Source organism: Sinohyriopsis cumingii, chromosome 15, assembly GCF_028554795.1.
Source record: "Sinohyriopsis cumingii isolate HCF-2022 chromosome 15, ASM2855479v2, whole genome shotgun sequence".
Lineage (NCBI taxonomy): Eukaryota > Metazoa > Mollusca > Bivalvia > Unionida > Unionidae > Sinohyriopsis > Sinohyriopsis cumingii.
The window spans coordinates 72,941,116-72,968,318 of record NC_142975.1 but is presented as its reverse complement, the minus strand read 5'-3'; the positions used below and the strand labels follow the sequence as shown (position 1 = coordinate 72,968,318).

The window sequence follows — 27,203 nt, the reverse complement described above, 5'->3', positions numbered from 1 at the left end:
CATGTTTCCCTTAAGTATACCACAGCAGTTCTAGCCAACTGAGTGTTAAAATCATTGTTACACATTTAAACGATACGTTTATAATATTTTATTCTTAAAGGAATATATTAATAGCACCCTCTATCCTAGAACTAAAAGTCTCTATCAATAAATAGGCACAAATTGAAAGCACTTTGGTTGAAGCAATATTCAGTATTTAGGAGTACCTACAGTTTACTAGTACATCTTATAAATCCAGTAGGTCACTCTCCTGTGCTAAAATTCCTTGCAATTACAAGAAATAAGAGCAAATTATTAACTCCAATATATATTCCTTCCACGTCTGATTTCCAAGTGATGACAGGGAGATAACTCTAAAATATACAGTGTATTGACGACGACAGTACATAACGATTTATTTCCCTTAGACCACATAATCTAGATTCGACGCACATTTTGTAGATATTAACAACTAGGGGAAAATTAAACCTGGCTCATGTAACCCGTTCAAAATATTCCCTTTTCTCTTCAGTTATTATTATTATTATTATCATTATTATTATTATTATTATTATTATTATTATTATTACTACTACTACTACTACCTGTGGTATATCATTTCCAGTTCACCGGCCCAGTTTAAAAAGTCTAAAATTCCAACGATCAAACGATATAGAAGTTAAAATATGCCATCATAGTAAGAAATAAATAAATAAATAAATAAATAAATAAATAAATAACAATGATTTCGGTACCAGCAGTATCCGTTCCAGTCTTTAGTTGGCTTCGTAATGATCATTACACCTAGCCAACTTCCTAGCAACTGTCCGCCATTATTGTGTACATCGACGATTACCGGGGTATTGAAACTAACTCAAGCACACGTTTTACAATCTAGGCTTACTCGTGACAATGTCTGAAGAAGAGGAAACATTTGAAGAGGAAGAGGATGCAGGAGTGCCACAGATGGAGCCAGAGGAGGGAGGAGAAGAGGAACGTCCGGAGGGGGAGGAAGGAGAAGAACAGGAGGGAGAAGAAGAAGTATGCATGCAAGATAATGATGTGCTGTTCATAGTCTTACTGCTACTAAAAACTGGATGCTACACTTGTTCCAATAATCTGTTTCCCAATGAATAACTTTTAAATTAGGGGACTGGGCGGATCCACCAATGGAGCAGAAATAACTGATCATCTATTGACATATTTCAAATGATCACCCTTTTCTGAGACAGTGTCTTAAATACATGCATTAAATCAAGCCACACATGTAATTTTTATAACTTCCAAAATTTTGCATACAGACACTTTATTCAATATTCTTTCAAAATCAAGAGCACTCTACGGATTTATTAAGTACCTGCCTCCTCTTTACAATGTCTTCATTGTTATAAAAGAAATGAAAATTATTGTTAAACTGTTATGCATATATTTCTTTCACAAAGTATGATGTATTTAAGTACATATTTAGTGATACAGAAGTAAATAAACTAAAAGTGTCATAATGTACTGGCAGACCATGCTCTATGCTAATCACTTATATGAAATACATGTCATACCATAAATAGAACGAACTGTGTAAACTCTCATCTCTTGGCACTTTTGGACAGCATTTACTATCTTAGAAAGTGCTTGTAGTGATAATACAAAATAATAAAAAGCAATTTCCAAGACCTGTCAGTCTATTGGCACATTGTACAGTGGAAGATCAAATTATACATTTGTACAGTTTGATGCACACTGTGCAAGGAGAAATATAGCACATACTAGATTTAACAGTAACTAATGTTAAATGAATTGTTCCTGTTAATGTTTCTTTTGGAAGCAACTGTTTTATGAATGGATGTTGGGAATGATGGAACTTGACATTACAATCCAGTTATCATTATACTAATGGCATTAATGTTGTTATTATACGAACCATCCAAATGAAGAATGTGGGCTTCCATAGACATGAGGCTGTGTTATTTAAAACAAAATTTTCACTTACATTTAGAATGATGGATATTTTTTTAATTTCAGAAAATTCCAGAAAATCCTCTAACACAGGAAATGCTGCCAGAATGTTTATCACTACTGTCAAAAACAGGAGAGGGTCTTGCGCATGCTTATGTAAGACTTGATGTACATGAGAGGTAAGTATGTACTTATGTAAGTCTTGCTGTACATGAGAGATAAATATATACTAAATAGTAGTCCTTTGTTTTCAACTTTGACTGATTGATTGATTGATGAGTTAAGGTAACATATTTAACACATGCTTCTCATCTAAATGGAGTTTAAAAGAAAATTTAACAAAGCTGCAGGTAGAAGAAATATAAACAATACTGTATGTAAAGAATTGATACAACATATAACATTCATTCCTTCTTTTAACACTTCTGATTTTTACATTTTCATACAGATGTGCAAAGCTACCATAAATAATATAATACAAATTACTATCCTGTACATACATGACATGTATACATGTATTACTATCATATACATGTAAATTCATAATAATATCACATATATACATGGCGGTTATCATGTACAGAGTTAATAGTAATCAAGTATATTCCAATACATGTAACTATTACATATATTCCTGATACATATATAACAGTTTACATATATGTATATGATAGTACACAAAACAAACAAAATCTTTGGTCTACTGGCGAGAATATTTACTTACATAATAAAATATTTCTTACTCGATACAAACCACTTGAGAGCCGTCATTTTGCTATTGATATGGTACATATCACAGTAAAATCTTCTTATATAAATGTACTATAACAAATACAAATGCATCCAAAACGACTTGGTGGGATACTTATCTTTCTGGATTCTTCACATGCAAACTGCATAGACCAATATCTACCACTACAAGGTAACAGCAAATCTGGTTTTATATACTCTGTTATGCCTAATTAGTAGACAAAACAATACAGACAATGATCTGCTGGCACATTTTGTAATGGGCCATCATAGACTATATTGCTTGCAGTTGAACCTGACTTACGTGTGAGTACTGTATATATAGTAACAGAACTGAGAAACTCTACAAGATTCCCCAAAATATTAACAGATTCAGGCCAAGTGACTTGGCTACAGTCAGTGTTTGATTAGACCAAGACACAATTACATGTATAAAAAAAGACTGTATATGAGTGCTCATTTTACATTATATTTATGAAACGAGTCAAACAGTTTACATTTTTTTTAGTTTTTGCAAGGAGCAGATTAAAATCATTTTATAAGCTTGATAAATTTCATCTGTAACTAACACATATGTAAATTCTTTTCATTATATGATGAAAACACAACATTTATTCAATAAAACCCCAAACAGTGTACTGAAATGATGTATATGTACATTTGGATAATTGCAGCATCACACCTTTGTGCGTGTCATTATGACATCATTTGTGACATCACCAGGTGTTATTATATGTGTGGAATATGGAATAATATGTGTTTATAAACCAAAATAGCACATTAATCATATGACTAAATACTAAATGAAATGATGCATTTAAAAAATTCTTGTAAGATATCAATTAGATTAAAAAAAACTTTAAAAATTATACTAAATTTTCAATGTCATTTTCATTAATTTCATGTTTGTAACAAATTTTGTATCACTAAACACCATTACTATTTCTAAAACTTTTCCTTAAAATTTTGATAATGTGTAATAATTTTAAATGTTTTGCTAATATTTTTATATATTTTGCAACAATGTTTACTTCTTTACTATTTTTACTACATTAACTTTGCTCATATTTGATGTTTATAAATACATATTTAACATACTACTACTACTACTACTACTACTACTACTAATAATAATAATAACAACATCAGCTTTATTAAAAGAGTTGACACAGTTAGTTGCATAGAACTAATTTTTTATTGCAGCCATCTGTTATATGTATATTTACATACAGAGTACATAGTTTTCAAGCACACACACACACACAGACACAAAGAAAGAAAAAAGCATTGATAATAAGCTATGTTTATTATGTACATAATAAACTAAGTACATGTACATTGTGTATATACAGTACAAATATAGTGAGACATCAAAGTACGTAAAGATATAACAATAAACCACTAAAAAACAATTAATGCAATCTTTTTAATTTTCGTTTTACAGAGAACTGACGAATATAAATATTTTGAAGTCCTATATTCATCTTCGTTTTGTGGACTTGAGCAAAAACAGTTTGAAGGATATTTCTCCACTCAGTGCACTGACAAGGCTGTTGGTGCTTAAAGCTGATTTCAATCTGCTGACCAGTGCTAAATTGGATGAGATGCCATTTTTACAAATGGCTTCCTTCAGCAACAACAAAATAACAAGCACAGAAGGATGCAATCATCCCATGTTGGAGCATTTAAATCTTAACAGTAAGTGAATATAAAAAAATTAAAAACCATCCACTCACAGCATCTAGATATTCTCATAATTGTTACCCAGGACACTCTAGTCTGTGAGAACCAAGGGTGGTTATTGTTGTTTTCATTCTCTTTCATCTTAGTGACATTATGATCTTTTAATTCTACGTTTTCAAAAAGCTCGAGCCAAAAATATCTAATTCCCAATATCAAAGAGTCTTATACACTTCAGGTATAAAAAACATTTGGTGCTGTAAATGTGACAATGGCTGCTTCATTGACTGTGTGCATTTTGCAGCATTTCTTTCATGGTTAGTTCAGGAGGCCACAGAAATAAAGATGTCAAAAAAGTAGGAGATGGAATTATTATCAGACAAAGATATCCTAATTAAATATTTTCTATAGGGTTGTAAACAAATAGGGGAGTGGGATTATTATGAGATTATCAATGGATAAATGCAATATATTTGTTATGATGTAATCTATCTATCTATCAAAATATAGTTAAATGGTCTTTTTTACTTGGTGTATAAAATATCTCTCTCTGCCATGTAAAAACAACCATTTGATTGCATATAATTCTTATTCTCTCTCATGCACTGTCTGTCTTTCTGTCTCTTTCTCTCTCTCTCTCTCTCTCTCTATATATATATATATATATATATATATATATATATATATATATATATATATATATATATATATATATATATAGCGAGAGAGAGAGAGGTAAGAAAAGGTTTTAAAGAGTGTCACCATGGTGGGTATTTTGGATGTCATATCAGCATTATCTTCATATAGGACCAACTCGACACTATATTAAGAAGTTTTCAATCTGTCATGTCAGCCATGTTTGATTTTTCTAGATGGCTGCCATTTTGGCCATTTGGTCTGTAGAGCAGCACTATTTTCACTGACTAGACATCATAAGAAGTCTTCTGGCTGCCATGGTGGCTATATCAGATGTCAATCAGATCAGTACCATTTTCTTTTAGAACCAACTAGACCTCATAAAAAGTCTTTTAGTGAAAACTTCTTATTGATATAACAATTTATTCAGGAGGAGTAGAATTAGCAAGATGGCTGCTGTAGTGGCCATAATGGACATCCAAATTCAAGTGGCACCATTTTCATTTAGGACCATCAAAATGAAATTAAACACCATGCCAATATGAATTCCTGTTCAGAATGAGTAACATTAACAAGATTTTCATACAGAATGTCCAAGCAGCACAGTCTTCATTTAGAACCAACCAGACATCATAAAGATTTGTGATGAAAATACTATGTCAGTATGACTTTTCATTGGGAAAGTAGTGATAACAATATTTTCAAGATGGCCCCTGTGGTCAGGACTGGCCTTTGGGCAAGGTGATTGCTTTGGGTTCAATGCCTTCAGGACCCAGTGCTCCAATTGACAAATATATTATGTATACTATAGTAAATCCACCAGCCAGGCCCTGCTGCCAGCATTGTGCCCTGTCCTTGCAAACTATTAGGCTGAGCCTGACTGTTGTGGCCATATTGGATGTGCAGGCATCATGATTTTCATTTTGGACCATCCACACTTCATAAGAAGTTCTGTACTAAGTGCAGAATAAATAGCAAATAGGTTTTCATGATGGCCACTGTGGCAGCTTTATTACATTTCCAAGCAGCACCATTTTCATTTAGCACCAACTACACCATAGAAAATTCCTTTGAGTTGTTTTAGGAGGAGTCATGATTACAAAATTAAGTTAGTAGTCTACAGGTGCCATTTTACATATATTAGATTAGTGACCTAGATGTGCCTTTATACAGTATTAAAATAGTGACCTAGATGTGCTCTTATACACATTAGACTAGTGACCTAGATGTGCCTTTATACACATATTAGATTAGTGACCTAGATGTGCCTCTATACAATATTAGACTAGTGACCAATATGTGCCTTTATGCAATATTAGACTAGTGACCTAGATGTGCCTTTATACACATATTAGACTAGTGACCTAGATGTGCCTTTATACACATATTAGACTAGTGACCTAGATGCGCCTTTATACAAATATTAGACTAGTGACCTAGATGTGTCTTTATACACATATTTGATTAGTGACCTATATGTGCCTTTATACACATATTAGACTAGTGACCTAGATGTGCCTTTACACACATATTAGATTAGTGACCTAGATGTGCCTTTATACACATATTAGACTAGTGACCAATATGTACCTTTATGCAAATTAGACTAGTGACCTAGATGTGCCTTTATACACATATTAGACTAGTGATCTAGATGCAACTTTATACAAATATTAGACTAGTGACCTCGATGTGCCTTTATACACAATTAGACTAGTGACCTAGATGCATCTTTATACAAATATTAGACTAGTGACCTAGATGTGCCTTTATACACATATTAGGTTAGTTACCTAGATTTGCCTTTATATACATATTAGACTAGTGACCTAGATGTGCCTTTATACAAATATTAGACTACTGACCTAGATGTGCCTTAATACACATATTTGAATAGTGACCCAGATGTCCCTTTATACACATATTAGGTTACTTACCTAGATGTGCCTTTACACACATATTAGGTTACTTACCTAGATGTGCCTTTATAAACATATTAGGTTAGTTACCTAGATGTGCCTTTATACACATTATAGACTAGTGACCTAGATGTGCCTTTATACACATACCGGTATTAGGTTAGTTACCTAGATGTGCCTTCATACACATATTAGACTAGTGACCTAGATGTGCCTTTATACAAATATTAGACTAGTGACCTAGATGTGCCTTTATACATATATTTGATTAATGACCTAGATGTGCCTTATAAATATATTAGACTAGTGACCTAAATGTGCCTTTATACACATATTAGGTTACTTACCTAGATGTGCCTTTATACACATATTGGGTTACTTACCTAGATGTGCCTCCACAAAAGGTAAAAAGCACCATGAAACCCAAAAAACCATAGATAGGAACATACAGCTACCTAAGGGTACCTATTTAGAACAGAAAACCATAAACAGGATAATAACTGGATAAACTAAACTAGCAAGTAGTTTTGGAAGGTTTATAGGACCCAAACCAGCAACCATTAACTGCTTTAACTGCCACACCACCGAAGATCTACACAACGTATTCAATATATGCCCAAAATATAAATCCGCTAGGAAAATATTTATCAAAAACCAAAAAGAGATTGGATCACCACACTCATACCCAGAGTTATTTATGGACTCTAATAAAAGTAAACAAGCAGCATATAAAAATATAAATAAATTCATAGACTCAGCAGGACTTAGGAACAAAATATAATTACTATCCCCACAAAACCAAAAGACCCAGTAACTAGCTAAATAAATTTAGAAGCCCCCACATAAAAACCCATAACATATCATTCAATTTTATAAAAATATTAATAAATAATTCACTTATGAAGCACCTATCAAAAACTAAGGAAACTGCAAAATCGGATGTCCAAGATGTCCTTAATGAACCGAGAAATCAGCTAGGACTCCGGTCCTAGATGTCCTTAATGAACCATGTAATCAGCTAGGACTCCAGTCTCTTGCTAAAAAAAGTATAAATAACATTCAATCTCTAAAAACATTAATAAATAAATAACTTAAGAGGCAATATCTAAAAACTTATAAATAACATAACGTAGGAATCACACCCTAAACACCTCGACCAATAATACCATAATAACCTTGAAAATCTCTCTTCATACATGATTTCTACTAACAACCTCTATAAACAGCATAGAACACTCCCCCTTTTTAGAACATTTTGAAAAAAAACACAAAAAAACGCAAGAAACACCAGGCAAATGCAACAAGAAACCAGCGATGTGAAGCAACCAGGACTGTTCCCGAGCTCTCCTTCCCACTAATGACAGCCAAACATTCAACTGTAAGGGACCTTTATGGACCCACAGATTGAGGCCAAACTATCAGGGTTCCTTGAACCCATAAAAGCTGGGGTGGGGGGTGGCACCATTCCCTTCCCCAGGAACAACTAGCAGGCTGCGGTGCAGTCAGAAAAAAGTGGCACATGCACAATTGTGCGCACGCCACTATAATTAAACTCAACAACAAGAAAAGATGTTCCTTTAGACATGCATTAGAGTAGTGGTCTACATGTGCCTTTTGCTATGCTGATTCCTTAGTTTCTGTATATTTTCACATTTTTGTCCATCAGTCTGTCCATCCATCTATTGTTCAAATCCAGGTGTCAGACTTCTAATATCGACGCAACTTCTGCTATTGAAATTATCAGCTTCAATATCTTCAAGGCTTTTTTCCATCCATCCATCATTCACACTTTTGTTTATAGAGTAAAAATTCCAAACTAATCATGATATTACAATTAAACTTTATATATATATATATATATATATATATATATATATATATATATATATATATATATATATATATATATATATATATATTTCATGGCCAAAATGTACCTTTTGCTTTTTGGAATTCCTCAGTTTTAGTTTTCATAATGTTGTAGTCCCCTGAAGCAAACAAGTGCACGTAGGAAAAAAAATATCACTCTGCATATTTTGTAAATATGAGCTATCTACATATGAAATACTGGAAAAATTGTGTAGACTCTTAAATTTATTTTGGTGGAGCAGGAGATATGGAGGATGCCAGCTTCCTGCTATCATTTAAGGCTGGCATAGCCTATTCACTTTGTTCCATTTGGAATGATCAATACAATTTTTTCTTTACACTAAAAATTGAGAAGTACAAATAAATTTCTCAAGTGGTACAAGTGATATCTAATATGCCTCTACTTGATGTTGGTATTTCAGGCATGCACAGGCTTTAATGTAAAAACATATTTCATCAATGAAAGACAGTTTTAACACATGCTAAAAAAAGAGCACTTTTTTAATTTTAGGACCTTCTTGGTAATTTGGAAAACTTTTCCTGTTTCAGTATCGCTTGTGATAGTTTCAACCGCAATTACTGTATAGATAAATTTATCTTAAAAAATAAGTACTAAAATTGTTCCATTTACATTTATTTTTCAGATAATGAAATTACACATGTAACTGGTCTAGACCCAGTTAAGCTTTCACGTCTTCATACACTGGAGTTGCGTGGTAATAAACTAGAAACATCAGAAGGTATCTATCTGCCAAACTTAAAAAATCTGTTTCTGGTAAGTAGCATATTGAATTCACTTTTATTTGTCAAATAACAATTTTCATTGTTTAAGCTTGTTGCTAATCACAAATTTCACACGTAAAATGTCACTCCCATTGATGTCATTTAAATCCAAGACACATTTATGAATCTGACTATAAACTAAAGGTAACTTTTTGCAAAACCCTAAAAACATTACGATGGTTCATATGAACCTTGGTGTATGTATGTATATATATATATATATATATATATATATATATATATATATGATATAGAGAGAGAGAGAGAGATTATCTACATTTTTTAGTAGATTTATAGAAATATTTCAGTCATGTGAAATGGAAACAATAGATTAATCACTCATAACAATACAAAATGTTCCCATTACATGAGTAAAATATATCTGTATATCTACAAAAAAAAACAGATTTCTTCATATTATATATTTTCTATGGCAATAATCATCAATTTGCATGTTTTTTTTCTCCCATTTATGCAAATGGGATTAACAGTTGTATTACTATACATTTTATTCAGATGTTTTTAAATTTGTTAACACACTGATTGATGCTCACAGAGCTATTGACAGACTGAGTGTAACATCTTTAAACAAAACATTTTAATGATTGTGAGTTTACTTGTAAGGAATTTCATTCTTTATTTCTACATTCAGTTGGGAATTACTGTGCAGCCATGGCTAGCCTGCAGTCCAGTTTGGCAGCAAATGCTGCATCTAATTTCCAATTATTACTAAATTTAAGTATGCAATCAACACTAAACAATGCCCAATATATCCATCATTTTCAAACACAATTAGGATGTGTCAAGCTAAAATTACTGCTCAAAAATTGTATTCCCATAGTTAATCACAATTTATTTTTTCTTCTTAAAAATGTGTTCTGTTTTAGAGTATTACTGGTATGCATTACTGTATGAGTGACACAGCAACAGGTCTTATAAAAGTTTAGTCACTAACAGTTTCCATGATTCATAAAGAAAACTAATGATAAAAACCATGTCTAACTCACGAAAATTGGATTACTGTCTAACCCATTACAATGGGATTACTGTCTAACCCACAACAATAGGATTACTGTATAGCCCATTACATTGGGATTACTGCCTATCCCATTGCAATGAGATTACTGTCTAAGCCATAAAAATTGGATTATTGTTTAACCCATGGGAATGGGATTACTGTCTAAGCCATCAAAATGGAATTACTGTATTATTTTCTAAGCCTTCAAAATGGGATTACGCTATAACCCATGGCAATGGGATTACTTTCTAAGCCATCAAAATGGGATTACTGTATAACCCATGACAATGGAATTACTGTCTAACCCGTCAAAATTGCATTAGTCTAACCCATCAGAATGGGATTACTATATAACCCATACCAATGGGATACTGTCTAATCCATGCAAATGGGATTACTGTCTAATCCATCAAAATAGGATTACTTTATAGCCCATGGCAATAGGATTACTGTCTAACCCATCAAAATAGGACTACTATATAGTCAATGACTATGTTTCCAATAGTCCATAAGGAAACATACTGGCTCAATCTCTGCATTCAGAAGTTACTCTCAGAACCAACTGGCGTTTCTGTGTCGAAATCCATGCAAAATCTTCATATGTCCCAAAGATTTGGTACAATGATATTAATATAATTTGGTACAGTGATATTATATAATTAATTTGGTAAAATGATATTAATATAATTAATTTGGTAAAGTGACATTAAATAATTAATGTGGTAAAATGATATTAATATAATTAATTTGGTAAAATGACATTAAATAATTAATGTGGTAAAATGATATTAATATAATTAATTTGGTACAATGATATTAATATAATTAATTTGGTACAATGATATTAAAAAATTAATTTGGTAAAATGATATTAAATAATTAATTTGGTAAAATGATATTAAATAATTAATTTGGTACAATGATATTAAATAATTAATTTGGTAAAATGATATTAAATAATTAATGTGGTAAAATGATATTAATATAATTAATTTGGTACAATGATATTAAAAAATTAATTTGGTAAAATGATATTAATATAATTAATTCTAAGAATATGATGTCTTATAGTGTACATTATATCAGAAAATACTAAAATTTAAAGTTTGTATCATTTATTTCCAAACTGGATTATAGTTTTTGATAAAAAACATTTTAGAAAATGGAAGTACAGTAAAACCTGTCTTGTGAGACCACTGCTATGAAAGGTCACCTGTCTTGAGAGACCAGGTTCTCCTTGCACAGATTTATTGGTTATATAGTATTACCTGTCACGAGAGACCACCTGTCTTGAGAGACCATTATTTTTTGACAGAAGGGGTGGTCTTTCAAGACAGGTTCTACTATATAAGCTCTTGTTGAGTGTATTATAATATATAGCATGCATGTTACACATATTGTTATTAAATAGTGTACTATAAAACAATGCATGCATACTACTATTAAACAGTGCATTATAATACATGGCATATGTGTTACTCAGTTTGTTATTAAACATCTTTTCAAGCAATAAAACATTAACACCTTTCATCCTAAATTTAAATTCAAATTTCTTTTGTGTTTGTTTTCTTAGGCAGCAAATACATTAAAACAATTAGAAGGACTTCAAAGATTAACTAAACTGACAACCTTACATCTGCGAGAAAACCAGCTAGAAAAGTTAGATGGATTCTCAGAAGACATCCAAAATCTACAGTATATCAATCTGAGGTATTCTATTTTTGAACATTGCAACCTAATGTCTGTGGCGTGATGTCCCAGTGCTAGACATCACTATAAACTGCCACACTGCAGACATCGTAGCAGTATGATTCAGATTGTAAAAGCTATTTAAACACACACACACACACACACACACACACACACACACACACACACACACATTTGCATCTCTAATGTATAACAATTATATCATTTATGATACTGTATAATATTCTGACAGTTCTGTAAATAAAGGCATTTTCTGATTGGTCTTTTTGGGAAATTGTAGTATTCAGTATCACGTAATGCCACAGAGAATTATTATATTACTTCATTTTTCAAAACTGTTTAAGAATTTGGAATGTAAGTCTTTTTTTTGGTCAACTTTTAGGAGATGCATGCTGATCTTTCTTTCGTAACTTATAATAACATTAAGTCTTTTCTACATTTTGAAAAACCTGAGTTATTTATAATTGTTTCATCTTATTTCTGGTTATGATCTGTACTTTTGTCCTCTAAAAATCTGAATCAATGTTACTTTTCATGGACTAATTAACTATTTCATCTGTATAATCTAGATACATGTAATGTGACTTCAAACTTTTTAATATTTACATTTTTAGCTTAATCTAAACAAAGTTTTTATTTCTTTTCTCATTTAGAGCTAATAACATTAGCGCTGTGTCAGAAGTAGAAAAGCTGGCCTGTCTTCCAAAGTTAAGGGCCTTGACGTTATTAGGTAAGAATCCTCACAGATTCATGGTATGTCTTCCAAAGTTAAGGGCCTTGATGTTATTAGGTAAGAACTCACATTCATGTCATGTCTTCCAAAGTTAATAGGCGTGATGTTATTAGATAAGAATTCACATACATTCATGACATGTCATCCAAAGTTAAGGGCCCTGATGTTATTAGGTAGGTTAGAAATCACACACATTCATGGCATATCTTCCAATGTTAAGGGTGCTGATGTTATTAAGTAGGTAAGAAATCATGATGTAGCTTATTTATTGTTTTATGTCAGGATGGCTTGACTTATAGCTGATGTTGAATTGTTGTTTAAAAATCATGCCTTTTATAAACACATCTTATTTTCTTTTAGGCCACACCAAAAATTCACAGCTTATTCTGCTGTATAAAACATGCACGATGTTTATGATGTTAACCATGTTAGCATAATTTAATTTAGGTCTTCACTAATGCACTGACTGTCCACCGCTGCTTTTATTTAAAGAAAATGCCATTGCTGAGGAAGATGAATATCGTATTGACGTGCTCATTGTGCTTCCAAAGCTCGAGAGACTTGATAAGGATGAATTCAACGAGGATGAAAGGAATGAGTCGAAAGAATTAGCAGTGACAAGGGCTGAGGAGAAAAGGATGGCCCAGGTAAAAATATGAAAATATTTGTTAAAAATTGGGTGGTATCAGCTTTCTGAAGTCATACTGGATTCATATTCTTTTTTTTTTCTTTTACAAAAATAGGATACATAACTATTTTGATAACTTGAACATCAGTTACTTGAATACTTTGCCTGACTTAAATGACCTACTCAGTATTTTCTTGTCTGTGACCTTAGCAGTAGCCAAAACATTTGGTTCCACAGTGATAAAATTTTTAAAGTTGTTCTGTGTCTTAAGAAATTTAGTTTGACAAAAATCATGAGTGGGTATTTAAAAAAAAAATGAAAATGCAATTTCAACCTTTTTAAAATCCCATCAGTTTAGACACACCTGGCCTTTTTTTTTTTACATGCCTGGCAGTTCTGTCATGAAGCTTTATTTGACTCCAAATCTTACTTGAAATATTCTGACCAAACAAAAGGGCACATCTGCATGTTTTAATTAACATTTTCCAAACCTGGAATAATGTTTTATTCCTTGAAATGATGTGTTTTATAACGGATGGGCAATGACTGGAATGAAGGTTAAGTAGCTGTTAACAGTCATAATTCTACATACACATTCAATATAATGTTTTGGGATTTTATATGCCAGAAAAGAAAAAAAAAGATATTTGAGCCATTCAGCAAAATTTATATAGTGTGCTGAAAAGTTTTTAAAAAATATCAAGATTAACAGAGCCTAAATCAGATATGAATTCAAATAATGCAAATTTTAAATAAATTTAAAAAGTCATACCAGTTCACTTTTCATGTAGATATGGAGTCATTTAATTCAGTTTAGCACTGGTAAAAATGTTTGTTACAATACTCCCTCATTATAACACTGTAGGAGCCATTTAGTATACTGCCTCTTAGTGAGACCACCTTATAATGAACCACACAATACAGTACTCCCTCATTATAATGATGTCCTTGGGTGCCATAGAGTATAGTCTTATAGCAAGACCACCTTATAACGATCTACATGATATAATACTCCCTCGTTATAACACTGTTTATGAGCCACTGAGTATACTACCCGAGACCACCTTATAATGATGTAATTGATACAATTATCCCTCATTATAACACTGTTCATGAGTCATTGGGTATGCTGCCGTGTAGTGAGACCACCTTATATTGAGGTATGGGGTATAATGCTTCCTCTTTATAACACTGTTCATGAGAGTTATAATGCCTTATAGTGAGATGACCTTATAATGTGGTACATAGTATACTGCTTCCTCCATATAACACTATTAATGAGATCCATTGAGTTATACTGCCTTAGAGTGAGACTACCTTTTAATGAAGTAATATTATTTGTGTAATTTTAACACTACATCATGAAATGGAATCCATGACAATACCTGCCTTATAGTGAGACTGCTTTACAAAGAGCTACAATATACATAATTTGACTACCAGTTAATGAAATGGGAATCGTGACCAAACCCACCTTACAGCATGGGAGCACTGTATAATGTAATTGGACTAGGGAGGATTTTGAACACAAGGGTACACATTTACATTAAGGCCCATATCTCTTTAAATTCATGTGAATTTGATATCAGTTATATTATAGCGAAATTGAAATTGTGAAAGGCTGGATTAAGTATTGCTTGCACTATTGTTTGTATTTTTTAAAAATTTATTTGTTAATAGATTTATTCATTTATTTGACTCAAATGACAAGTACCTGTTTTGCCTTGTACACAGCAAAAAGCAGAGGCAGAGGAGGCAGCAAAAGACGACTCTGAGGACTAATTTCTCACAAGATATGGTATCTTACTTGTTAGCTTTAAAAGCTAAGCTGAGATAAAGAAAATTCTTATAACAGCAGAGTGAGATGTGCTTTTAACAACAGACATAGCTTAGAGCATCTAATATCCATATCACCTGATATGAGAAATAGGCTTAATTAGATATAATAGTGAGATACATTCTTTTAGTAACAGTAGTGTGAGATAGAAAACTCTCTTCTAGTTGATATAGCTTAGCACCCATATTAGGCTAGAGTCATCTGCTATATACATGAAGTAAATAACATGCAGCTTGAAGCATCTAGCATGCATTCAGCTTGGCGTATGAAAAATGCCTGACCATACTTCTCCTTTGCTACATCTGGGGAAGGTGGGAAATGGGGGGGGGAGGGAGGGAGGTACCTTGAATATTCCTTAAAAAAATTGGAGGTGGGGTTAATACAGAACTTTCTTAACGTAAAAATATGCTCATTTTTTTTTCAACAAAATAGCGTTTGTATTAAATGAAAATGTATCGGTCACCATGTTGAAAATAAATCGATCCATTTTTACAAATATAGATCATGGATAAAATTATTCTGAACGTGCGGTGATAATTGATATCAGTCAGAATATTTTCTTCATTTTCCGCATGCACATTATCCAATGTGTCATTTTATGAATTTGACTACTAAACAAATTTGCCAAAAATATGATTGTTTTGTTATCAAAATGACATGAATGAAAAAATGAAGTTTAAATCATATTGATAATAAATATTTTAATTATCAATCCAATTAGGCTCCATACATAGTTTTTTTCCATCAAAAACTTTAAGGTAGAAAAAGACATTTTTGTCCACTTTGTTGCTGATGTTGGGAAACTTGCAGTTAAGTGGTTATCTATTTAAAAGTCTATTTCTGCCTTAAAGTAACTGAAATTGTGAGAAAAAATGAGGTAAGAACTAATTATCATGAAGCAACAGTCTTAACATGGGATAAATATAGTCTGCTTCATTAGATACTACGCATTTTAACAACAGATTTAACATTTTAACAATTAATCAAAAACAATAAAGAGTGTAAAATGTCCTAGTTTTCAGCTTCATGTACATGACACTAACTTACAGGGGAACTCCACTATATTGTGCTTTGTTGGAGCACAAACTAAGATGTAGCATTGCCACATCATGGCTCTTTAAGTTTTTGTCATATATATAACATGTTCCCTGACAATACTCAAAACATCAGCCTATCTGACAAACAGAAAAAAAATTACTTAAGTTTCGGAAACCTGTAACTTACATATCATAATTAATCTTTTGCATAGTAATTATTAATTTTCATTGAGCATGGGGCTATATTGGTCCTGATTGTGACAGGTGGTAAAATTATTGCTATATGATTGACTTTCATTTTATTTCTTCCCCCACCTACTCCTTCTCTCAACAATTGTACATGATTATTCTCACAATATTACTATTCAGTACTTAATACAGTCAGCAGTTATGGACAAAAATTACAATGTTATAGTGGAGTCCCCTTGTGTAGCTTGAAGAATCTAACAGGATTTAATCTTAATAAAGAAAAAACTTACTTTATTGATTTTCAGAGACACATTAACTGACATACAATATGAAATGGAGACACATTAACTGACATACAGTATGAAATGGAGACACATTAACTGACATACAATATGAACTGGAGACACATTAACTGACATACAATATGAAATGGAGACACAATAACTGACATACAATATGAAATGGAGACACGTTAACTGACATACAATATGAAATGGAGACACATTAGATGACGTGCAACATGAAATGGAGACACATTAACTGACATACAGTATGAAATGAAGACACATTAACAGACATACAATGTGAAATGGAGACACATTAACTGACATACAATATTAAATAGCTATTACATAACCAACACACTCAAAGTAGTATGCATCAGATGCACAAGGAATATGAAGTTTTAAATCTATCATAGAAGAGAGAACAAAAATTTGGGAAGGAATCTGATTGGTTGATTGATCATGTTGGCACTTTAAAACATTTTTTGACTGTATAATGCCAAGGAGCTTAGTGCTTTTGTAAAACACACTAAGGTAGTCAATCCAATCTGACCTGCTGTGTGGGAATTGAACATGTGACCATTGGATTAGAAGACCTGTGTTCTACCAACTGAGCTACTGAAGATCTTTAATGCTCATTATTCTTTAAATCTCCTTCAGATTTATTTTATCCTGTCCACTATTAGAGTTCAGATTTGCTGGGTGAAAGTCTAAGTCTTAGAGTAACCTTGGGAGGGCAGTCAGTAATAGATGCATAGTTAATGCATCAGTAATTACCTTGATTAGCCACTACAACTGACACCTTACATGAAATGCCTTCAGTCTACTCTTCACATGAGCAATACACAAGGAACCTGTTGAGCGTAATCTATCACAATATGCAACATAGTCATTAATGTGGAAACATTTACCATAGAAGAATAATATTTATTCCTAATGTTAACCGCACTGTTCTGAAATGACCCATGTAGGCCAGGATTTATTATAGCATATAAAAATCTGTCACCACGAGCTAATAACAAATACTGAGTCTAAGCTAGACTAGAACATACAGTGTAGATTATAGTCACCTTCTTTGGTTGTAATGGTTTAGTACTAACAAAGATGCGTCCAATTATCAAGTTTCATGATTTGAACATAAACAGCACCCAGTAAATTAACTTTATACACAATGTCACTGAAGCAAAAATTGTAGGTTACAAAGACCTCAATTTCTGCAGTAAGGGTGTAGTTATCACCATTCATCCCTTCATTAAGTTTCATGATTCTTTGATGGATAGTATGCATATGTGATGCCAGAAACTTATGTGATCATGAGATCATAACAGAATAGGTTAAACAAAGTCAGTGAAAGCTGAAATATAGGTCACAAATAACTTCTTGTATGGTTGTGGTACTAAGAGAGATTCATATCATCAACAATTTCATGATTTTAGCAGGAGATGTACTTGAGAAAAATTTGACCCAAGTCAGTAAGCATAAAATATGGACCATAATGACCTGCTTCTGCAGTGAGGGAGTTTTAGATAGAATAGTGTGCATATAGCATGCCTGAACCTATGTGGTCATCAGTTTGATGCCAGAACTTAACCCTTAGCCTAAACCAGTAGAATATGAAATGTAGGTCATAGTGACCCTAAGTAGTAAGGGCGTGATTCGGAAAGATATGCATACATTCATCTAGCTTGATGACTGTAGTATGAACAGAGCTTGAGAAAGAAACTTAAAACACAAAATTTAACCAAGGTCAGTTAAGTATGAAATATGGGTCACATCGACCTGCATTTGTGATTAGGGTGTAGTGCTCACCAATTATCATCATTCTAGGCATAATAGTGAACATAAATAGTGCAAATAGCTAGAGTTAAATGCACAAGCATAATCAAGAATGCACAAATAATGTACATGTATAAAACTATTAATTCCCTTTAGCACCCTCCCTAGAGGATGGTGCTATAAAATCCATTACAAACTGCTGCCTAGAACTTTGGAAGGAAGAATGATCGAGAAGATCAAGATGCAGTGAGGTAACATATCTATATGCTATTACATGTGTGAATGTGGAAGCTGATGCAGACATTGTATGATACCAGTGCTGAAGGAAGTAAAATAGCTCAATTCAGCTTCATAAAGGAAGGCCAAAAACAACAAAATTTTCATGTAAAATATATCCCTTGAAGATACAGCAACCTAAACTAATAAATCTGTCCAACCTACTTCACAATATGTACCCATTCCTCATAATTCACAGGAAGAAGAGGAAGAAGAGGAGGAGGAGGAAGAAGAATAAGGTGGAATATTTAGATAGAAATTAGATGTGTGGTGTATTTGTGTCTTTGATGTTGGGTGTCATTTGCTCAGATGTTGAAGGTCCTATGCTGTAAATTTCAAGAAGTAAATTTGAAGTCCAGTCCACTTTTAAAATAAAGTCTTAGTCATGTTGCTTCTTTTCTTTTCTCTCCAGATTTTAAGTTTAAGCTCTTTTTGTGTATTTCACTGTGTTTGTGTATTTCACTGTGTTTGGGTATGAAGTGGATTTTAAGTTTAAGCTCTTTTTGTGTATTTCACTGTGTTTGTGTATTTCACTGTGTTTGGGTATGAAGTGGATTTTAAGTTGAAGCTCTTTTTGTGTATTTCACTGTGTTTGTGTATTTCACTGTGTTTGGGTATGAAGTGGATTTTAAGTTTAAGCTCTTTTTGTGTATTTCACTGTGTTTGTGTATTTCACTGTGTTTGGGTATGAAGTGGATTTTAAGTTGAAGCTCTTTTTGTGTATTTCACTGTGTTTGTGTATGAAGTGGATTTAAAAATGTAGACATATAAAATGCTCTTTCACTCTCTCAGATTTGGAACCTGTGGGTGTGGGATGTAGAATAGGCATGATGTGTTGTCCTACATCTTGTAAGAAGCAACCAATGGAGGCAAATACCACAGTGGCTCAGTGGTTAGCATGTCAGACTAATGGAGACAAATACCACAGTGGCTCAGTGTTAGCATGTCAGACTAATGAAGACAAAATCATAGTGACTCAGTGATTAGTGTGCCAGACTAATGGAAGCAGATACCACAGTGGCTCAGCATGTCATACTAATGGGAAAAAAACCCATAGTGGCTCTGTGGTTAGCATGTCAGACTAATGGAGACAAAAACCACAATGGCTCAGGGGTTAGTGTGCCAGACTAATGGAGGCAGATACCACAGTGGCCTAGTGGTTAGCATGTCACACTATTGGAGACAAAAACCACAGTGGATCAGCGGTTAGTGTGCCAGGCTAATGGAGACAAAAACAACAGTGGCCAAGTGGTTAGTCTGTTAGGCTAATTGAGGCAGATACCACAGTGGCTCAGTGGTTAGGATGTCACACTAATGGAGACAAAAACCACAGTGGCTCAGTGGTTAGCATGTCTGACAAATGGAGACAAAATCCACAGTGGTTCATTGGTTAGTGTTCCAGACTTGTGACTGAAATAGTGTGGATTTGAATATTACCATTGGATCAACTCTTGTCAACTACGGTAGTGTGTTCTTGCAATACACTTTGCTCCAATTGTTCTAACACTGAATAACTGACTTGTGTTGCCGTAAAACAAACCAAACCTTGCATATTTGGAATAAATACCACTTTTATCTTGTAAATTCAAAATGTGTAAGTCACCAGGAGGCTGAGTGATCTAGAGTGCTCTCCTTCACCAATCACTGCCATCTCACCTCAGTCTGAGTGGGTTAGAGTCTTGCACTCAGGCAATGTGGGTATGTGACAAAGCTTGCTAGTAGTTTCCTGTGGGTTGACAGTTCTTTCCTAGGTTTTCCACATGTTCTTCCTCCACCATTGTGGCCACCATGTATATAGCCTACTGTGTGCTGAAAAATGGCATTAAACATACGACAGCAACAAAATTTTTGTAAAATATATATCTTTCACCTATCTTTTTCTCCACCTGATCCATAATAAAAATGCTGTTAAATGTTAGTTTGGAAAATAATCAGCACATATTGGTTGACAATTACACTGTAACCTCTTCATCAACACTGGTGTACAGTTCTTGTTTGTGGTTGGTTTTTAACAGCACTTTGAGCTCATTATTATCTATATCAATGCTAAAGAAATGGGAGATAAATGTCTATCCCAACGATTGATTTGCATAAATACCGATTGACTCTCACTCTAAGTGTTAAGTCATATCCTCAACACCAAATTGTAATGTTCATGCTCTCTCATGCTACCATATACAGTACAGGGTTCTCATCATACTCTACCATTGAATGGAATTGATTATGGACTGTTTTTCTAACACTAACATTTAAAGTTACTGATGTTGGTTTCTGCATGATGACTTTTGAAGCTTTTTTGGATTAGTGTTTTACAGCATACCAACAGGTTACTTAGTACTAAGGCAGCTGAAGTCCAGTGCTTTGCCCAAGGATACACCATGGCAGCTGATATGGTCTGATCCCATGGTAGGATTTGAACCTCCCACACTTTCACTGTCACAACTCCAGCATGCTAAGTCACTGAGCTACTACTGAGACTCCTGCCTAAATCCGTTGCCTTTTACGACATACGCATGGGCACACTGGGCTTACACTACATACCCAAGCTTGCAAGTAGTCATTGTGGAGGAAGGTTTACAACATTCATATATCTAATTACAGTTTTATTAAATCTTCCTATACCAATATTAATGATGGATTATGGCTAGAGGCTAACCAACTATCCATGGGATATGATAGTAATTACAGTACATCATCAGACTTCCCTGAATTGGATGGAAGGCCATCACATGACATCAGATAACATCATATGACATGACATGACATGACGTGACATCATATCACATGATAGTATTGACCAGAAACTGTAACCAATTATCAGCCTTTTATTTCAGTTACAATTGATTTGTTTACAAATTGCCATTATTTCAGCCTTTGTAAATCCTGTGCCCTTTGTATGTCCTATGTTAAAAATACTAGGTTTGTGATAATTTTACAGCAGCTTATTTGTGTTTAGAATTAACACAAAATATGGTAAAGCCAGCCTGAAAAGACAGACTGCAGGGATCTCAAAATTGGTCTTTTGGATAAACAGAGAATGCACCATCTACTTGCCCAAATATTTATTTCTATAAAACCAGCACTTTTCTTCTTTATTGACTGAAGCAGGATTGAAAAGTGTATTGGTTAAATTTTGTATAAATTTGATGTAACAAAATATGAATATATATTATGAGTCAAAATTGTATGTTATGTAGTCAGTTTTGATGCAGGTGCCCTATTCTGTTGAGCAAGCTATCTAACTGTATGCCAACATAATGATTTACACAAAGCTAGCAACTTTTTTTTCATGCTATCTATTGGAATCATTGTTATGTGATGGTTGATTGACAGTTGTCAACTCTTGTGGAGGTATCAATTCAGCTGGAAATGTTGATGCATCTCACCATATTTAGCTCTAAAATCCCCAGCATAAAAATAGGCAGCAAGTGGCTTCCTGAGTAAAGGTAACCTCAGCTAGACCACTCTGCATAAATACATAGACTTAACGCAAATATTTAAATTTGTGTGCTTGGTTTTTGGATGACTTTGTATGCTTGGTTCTTGGATGACTTTGTGTGCCAATGGTTCTTGGATGACTTTGTGTGCTTGGTTCTTGGATGACTTTGTGTGATTAGTTCTTAGATGACCTATCAAGTTAGAGATGGTGCTTTGCTTACTCAGGTGACTGGAAACATGCTAGTATGTAGTTCATGAACATTATAGCATGACTGTATATTTGTATGTCATTTTCCCTGGTTAGTTCTTTTGGTAATCATAACAGATATACTTTTTCAAGTCAATGAAAAGATATACTTTTTAAAGTCAATGATAAATAAACTTCTCAAATAATCTACAATTCTTCTTTAGGTTTACAAGGAGAGATAAATCAGTTTTAGTTCAGTAGAGGAAAGCAATAAAATAATATTAAAATTGTCTTTTAAATTGCTTTGGGTTTCCAAATGCATGACAGTTGTTTTAGTTCTGACTTGACAACAAATGGTTTAGAATGTTACATAGTTGTGCCTCCAAGGAAAGATTGATTAAACATTCTTTAATAATTACAAATTGTAGGCAGTGTGGAATAACTACATGAAATATGACAAATTGTAGGCAGTGTGGAATAACAGTATGGAATATGACAAGTTGTAGGCAGTATAGAATAATTACATGGAATATGAAAAGTTGTAGGCAGTATGGGATAATGGTATAGAATATGACAAGTTGTAGACAGTATGGAATAATGGTATGGAATATGGTGAGTTGTAGACAGTGTGGAATAAAGGTATGGAATATGGCAAGTTGTAGACAGTGTGGAATAAAGGTATAGAATAAGACAATTTGTAGACAGTATGGAATAATGGTATGGAATATGGCAAGTTGTAGACAGTGGAATAAAGGTATGGAATATGGCAAGTTGTAGACAGTGTGGAATAAAGGTATGGAATATGGCAAGTTGTAGCAGTGTGGAATAAAGGTATGGAATATGGCAAGTTGTAGACAGTGTGGAATAAAGGTATAGAATACAACAATTTGCAGACAGTATGGAATAATGGAATGGAATAGGGCCATCAGAAGAAATCAGTTTACGTGATAATAATGATGTTATGACAGTAATATTTCAAAGGTGTGAATTTAGAAGAAATCTGTGTAAAGCATGAACCATTATCATAAAATGATCATACTTTAGTACTTACACACTACTGTAATGTTTTTATTTATAAAAGACAGAAAAACAATTATGAACAAAATCTTAATGATTAAAACAGAAAAAATTATATATCATAAAGTTTTTTTTGTTTTTGTTGGTTTTAATGGCAACTTTAGCACATTTGCAATATCATGCAGAGAAGATGAGAGTTAAGTGCCTTTCCCAAGGATGCAGCTGACCAGAGCTGGCTTTGGTGGGTTTTGAATGCGCAACCCTGGATTATGGGTCCTTTCCTCAGCCAACCAAGCAGTTGCAGCTTCCATCCAACAATATGACTTTTATTATCATATTCATCATTGATTAAATAAGTATATTTTAAAAATGTGAATACAGCACATTCATGACAAAACTAAGTTTAATTTTCTAAGTACTTCAAATAACCCAGGAATGCTTCCTTTCACTGAACGTTGTAAGTTTTTGTTTTCGTTTTCTATGATCCACACTGTATTTACTACAGTAGTATGGATTGATTTACTAATAAAACAAATCTCTGCTGGTAAAGGACAAATTCTCACCACACACCAATTATTGCCAAGGTATTAATATCTTCATGAATGTATGTGAATTTGTTGTCATTGTGGTGCATACTGTACTTTTAATCTTACAAAATAATCTTTTAAATGTATGCATAATGATTATTATTTGCATCCATTCATGACATACTAGCCCTGTCATAGTCCAAGGCAACAAGTAGTCCTGTGATGGCCCAAAGCAACACATAGCCCTATCATTGCTTTGGGCAACAAGTAGCCCTGTTATAGTCCAAGGCAACAAGTAGCCCTGTGATGGCCCAAGGCAACAAGTAGCCTAATCATTGTCTAGGGCTACAAGTAGCCCTGTGATGGCCCAAGGCAATAAGTAGTCCTATCATGGTAAATGCAACAAGTAGCCCAATCATGGTAAAGGCAACAAGTAGCCCTGTGAAGGGCCTAGACAACAAGTAGCCCTGTGAAGGTCTAAGGCAACAAGTAGCCATGTGATGGCCCAAGGCAACAAAAGTAGCCCTGTGATGGGCCAAGGTAACAAGTAGCCCAATCATGGTCAGGACAACAAGTAGCCCTGTGATGTCCCAAGGCAACAAGTTGCCCAATCATAGTAAGGCAACAGGTAGCCCTGTGATGGCCCAAGGCAACAAGTAGCCCAATCATGGCCTAGGTCAAGAACTGATACATGGCAAGAACTGGTCTTTGACCAGTAGGGAACTAAAGAAGAGTTCTAAATAGATTCATAATTTTGTTAAAATAATTATTTACTTAAATGTACGAGTTAATCACTATATCTGGCTGTTTGTTTAAATCAAAGTTGATAAGCATAATTTAGGTTTACATCACTATTTCAATTTTCCCAAATTGATTATAAACAGGTTATGAACTAATTTAGCTTTACATTGGAATTTAAATAATTTTCACATAATTTTGTTCAATAAGCAGGTGCATTATATCTATTCTTGTGACTCTGTGAATTCATAAATGTCAGTCAGGCAGTAAATACTTTAATGTTCATCAGGATGTTGCTACTGACAATATGTTACAACAAAATGGTAAATTTCTTTTATAGCCAGCAGATGAGGAGAAACAGAAAGTAGATGTCGATTCTGAAAGTAGTTCATCAGGATGAAGACTGGAAGGAAATTACGATATGGAACATTTTTGAATCAGATTGAAAATATGGTAAATAAGTCTTGAAGAGATACATTTCTTGAAGCAGTTAAATCCAGTCATTGATGGTGTTTAACTACAATGTAAAAACTTGCAAAGAAAACTTGATGTCCTTCCTCAGTCACTGCAGTTGATGAAAATTCAAGAATGTTTATGGATCTTTACATTTATTACCCGCCTCCAAGTTACACACTGATCACCATAACCAAAAACTGTTCTCCACCGGACAAATGTTTTTATAATTTTGAATTGAGTATAATGCTGAATTCACACATGTTGTAGTAATAAATTTTACATGTTTGTAAAATTGAAGGTTTTGAAACAAGAACCAACCAGATTTCTTTAAAATCTGGTATATTGTTAAGGAGTGTAATGGAGTTTTAAATCTGGTCAAATGCTGACTTTCATTACATCTAAATCCTACACAGATTGCTTATTTCTTTTTAACTTGTGGTTATTTGAATGTTTCCAAGAAAATCACTCAAACCTTCAACACATTTTAAGCAGCTAAATTCACCACTTGGCAGTGAAAGGGAAATCAATTTCATTGTAATTAAAAAAAATGAAAGCAGAGTCTTGGATAGAGTGCCTTAATAATATCTCATTTACAACATTTCTTTACTACTACACAATATTTAATTTAAAAAAACTCAAATAGTGTAAATTTATGTGGTCATGTGCTTCACACTTGTGGCATCTTGATCCAATTCTGCAGAAAATTATGTTCCTTAAAATCTGACTTCTTCATGTTTTTCTTTAATGTAAAGTTATTTTTACATTTTGTTTTTAATAAATTTCTTATTACTCTGAGTCAGAAGATAAAATTGTAAAATTATTAGATATTTCTTTAATTTACTTCTTTTCACATCTTATCACTCTTGTATTTTTGCCATAATCTTGGCATAGTTTAAATGTATACATATTCTTGTGTTCAGTGTTTTAATTACTCTATGGATGTTTTTCTGTATATAAAGATTTCTTGCAGTAAATGTGAAATGATTTGAAAATTAAAAAGCATGTATTAAGATAATAAATTTTCATGCCATAATAGTGTTGATTCTTTATTATGGCTTGATAAGAATGACCTGTTTGGCAGTGCATTAGAATAAATCCTGAAGAGTTGGTGTAATTAGTGCATTTGAAAAAAAAAAGCATCTATAAAAATACACACACACAAACACACACACACACAGGCCTTTCAGTCTTTTTGTAGCAAATATAATATATTTGGGAGTGAAAGAAGAATGTTTTGAATGTAAAATTAGCCCTTCTAATACTTGTTTTGTAAAATTCACCTTTTAACACTTTGTTTTGCAGAATTCACTCAAACACTCATTCTGTTCCAAATTATGTGATTAGATAAGAGTTTATTATCATTATAATTTTGTTCTGACATGTGTTTTGACTTTATCCTATCTTTGACATGTCTTTTGTTTATCCTATCTTTGATATGTCTTTTGACTTTATCTTATCTTTGACATGTCTTTTGTTTATCCTGTCTTTGACATGTCTTTTGACTTTATCTTATCTTTGACATGTCTTTTAACTTTATCCTATCTTTGACATGTCTTTTGACTTTATCCTATCTTTGACATGTCTTTTGTTTATGCAATGTTTCATTTCTTCAAATAAGCATCTTTATCTAACATGCTGTGTTAAATTTATAAATAGGTGCAAATACAGAAACTTTTAAAGATAACTGTATTGTATTACATTCACTGGTAACAAGTGTATATGAGAAAAAGCTCATATGACCAAATGGCCTGGCCGAGTTGAAATTAAAAGTATACACACTTTC

The 27,203-nt window shown here is 33.1% G+C and overlaps 1 protein-coding gene across 3 annotated transcripts; it reads left to right on the top strand.

Moving 5' to 3' along the window:
- Positions 1-797: 797 nt before the first annotated feature.
- On the top strand, positions 798-27,203 carry LOC149782062 (leucine-rich repeat-containing protein 23-like). 3 transcript variants are annotated; one of them, XM_089933489.1, is made up of 9 exons: positions 798-1,020; positions 1,999-2,111; positions 4,127-4,380; positions 9,431-9,561; positions 12,161-12,297; positions 12,951-13,027; positions 13,523-13,677; positions 19,257-19,296; positions 25,305-27,203. In XM_089933489.1, exons 1-8 carry the CDS (start codon positions 892-894, stop codon positions 19,293-19,295), a joined length of 1,035 nt encoding a protein of 344 aa, XP_089789615.1. In that variant the 5' UTR covers positions 798-891; the 3' UTR covers position 19,296; positions 25,305-27,203. The 3 variants fall into 3 exon arrangements, with proteins under 3 accessions (XP_089789615.1, XP_089789614.1, XP_089789613.1); XM_089933488.1 differs by lacking the exon at positions 19,257-19,296 and adding an exon at positions 15,393-15,456; XM_089933487.1 differs by lacking the exon at positions 19,257-19,296.

Coding starts and splice junctions, on each gene's coding strand:
- LOC149782062 (XM_089933487.1), top strand. CDS start 892: ATGTCTGAAGAAGAGGAAACATTTGAAGAGGAAGAGGATGCAGGAGTG. Junction 12,298..12,950: donor CTACAGTATATCAATCTGAG/GTATTCTATTTT, acceptor TTTCTCATTTAG/AGCTAATAACATTAGCGCTG. Junction 13,678..25,304: donor AGGAGAAAAGGATGGCCCAG/GTAAAAATATGA, acceptor TTTCTTTTATAG/CCAGCAGATGAGGAGAAACA.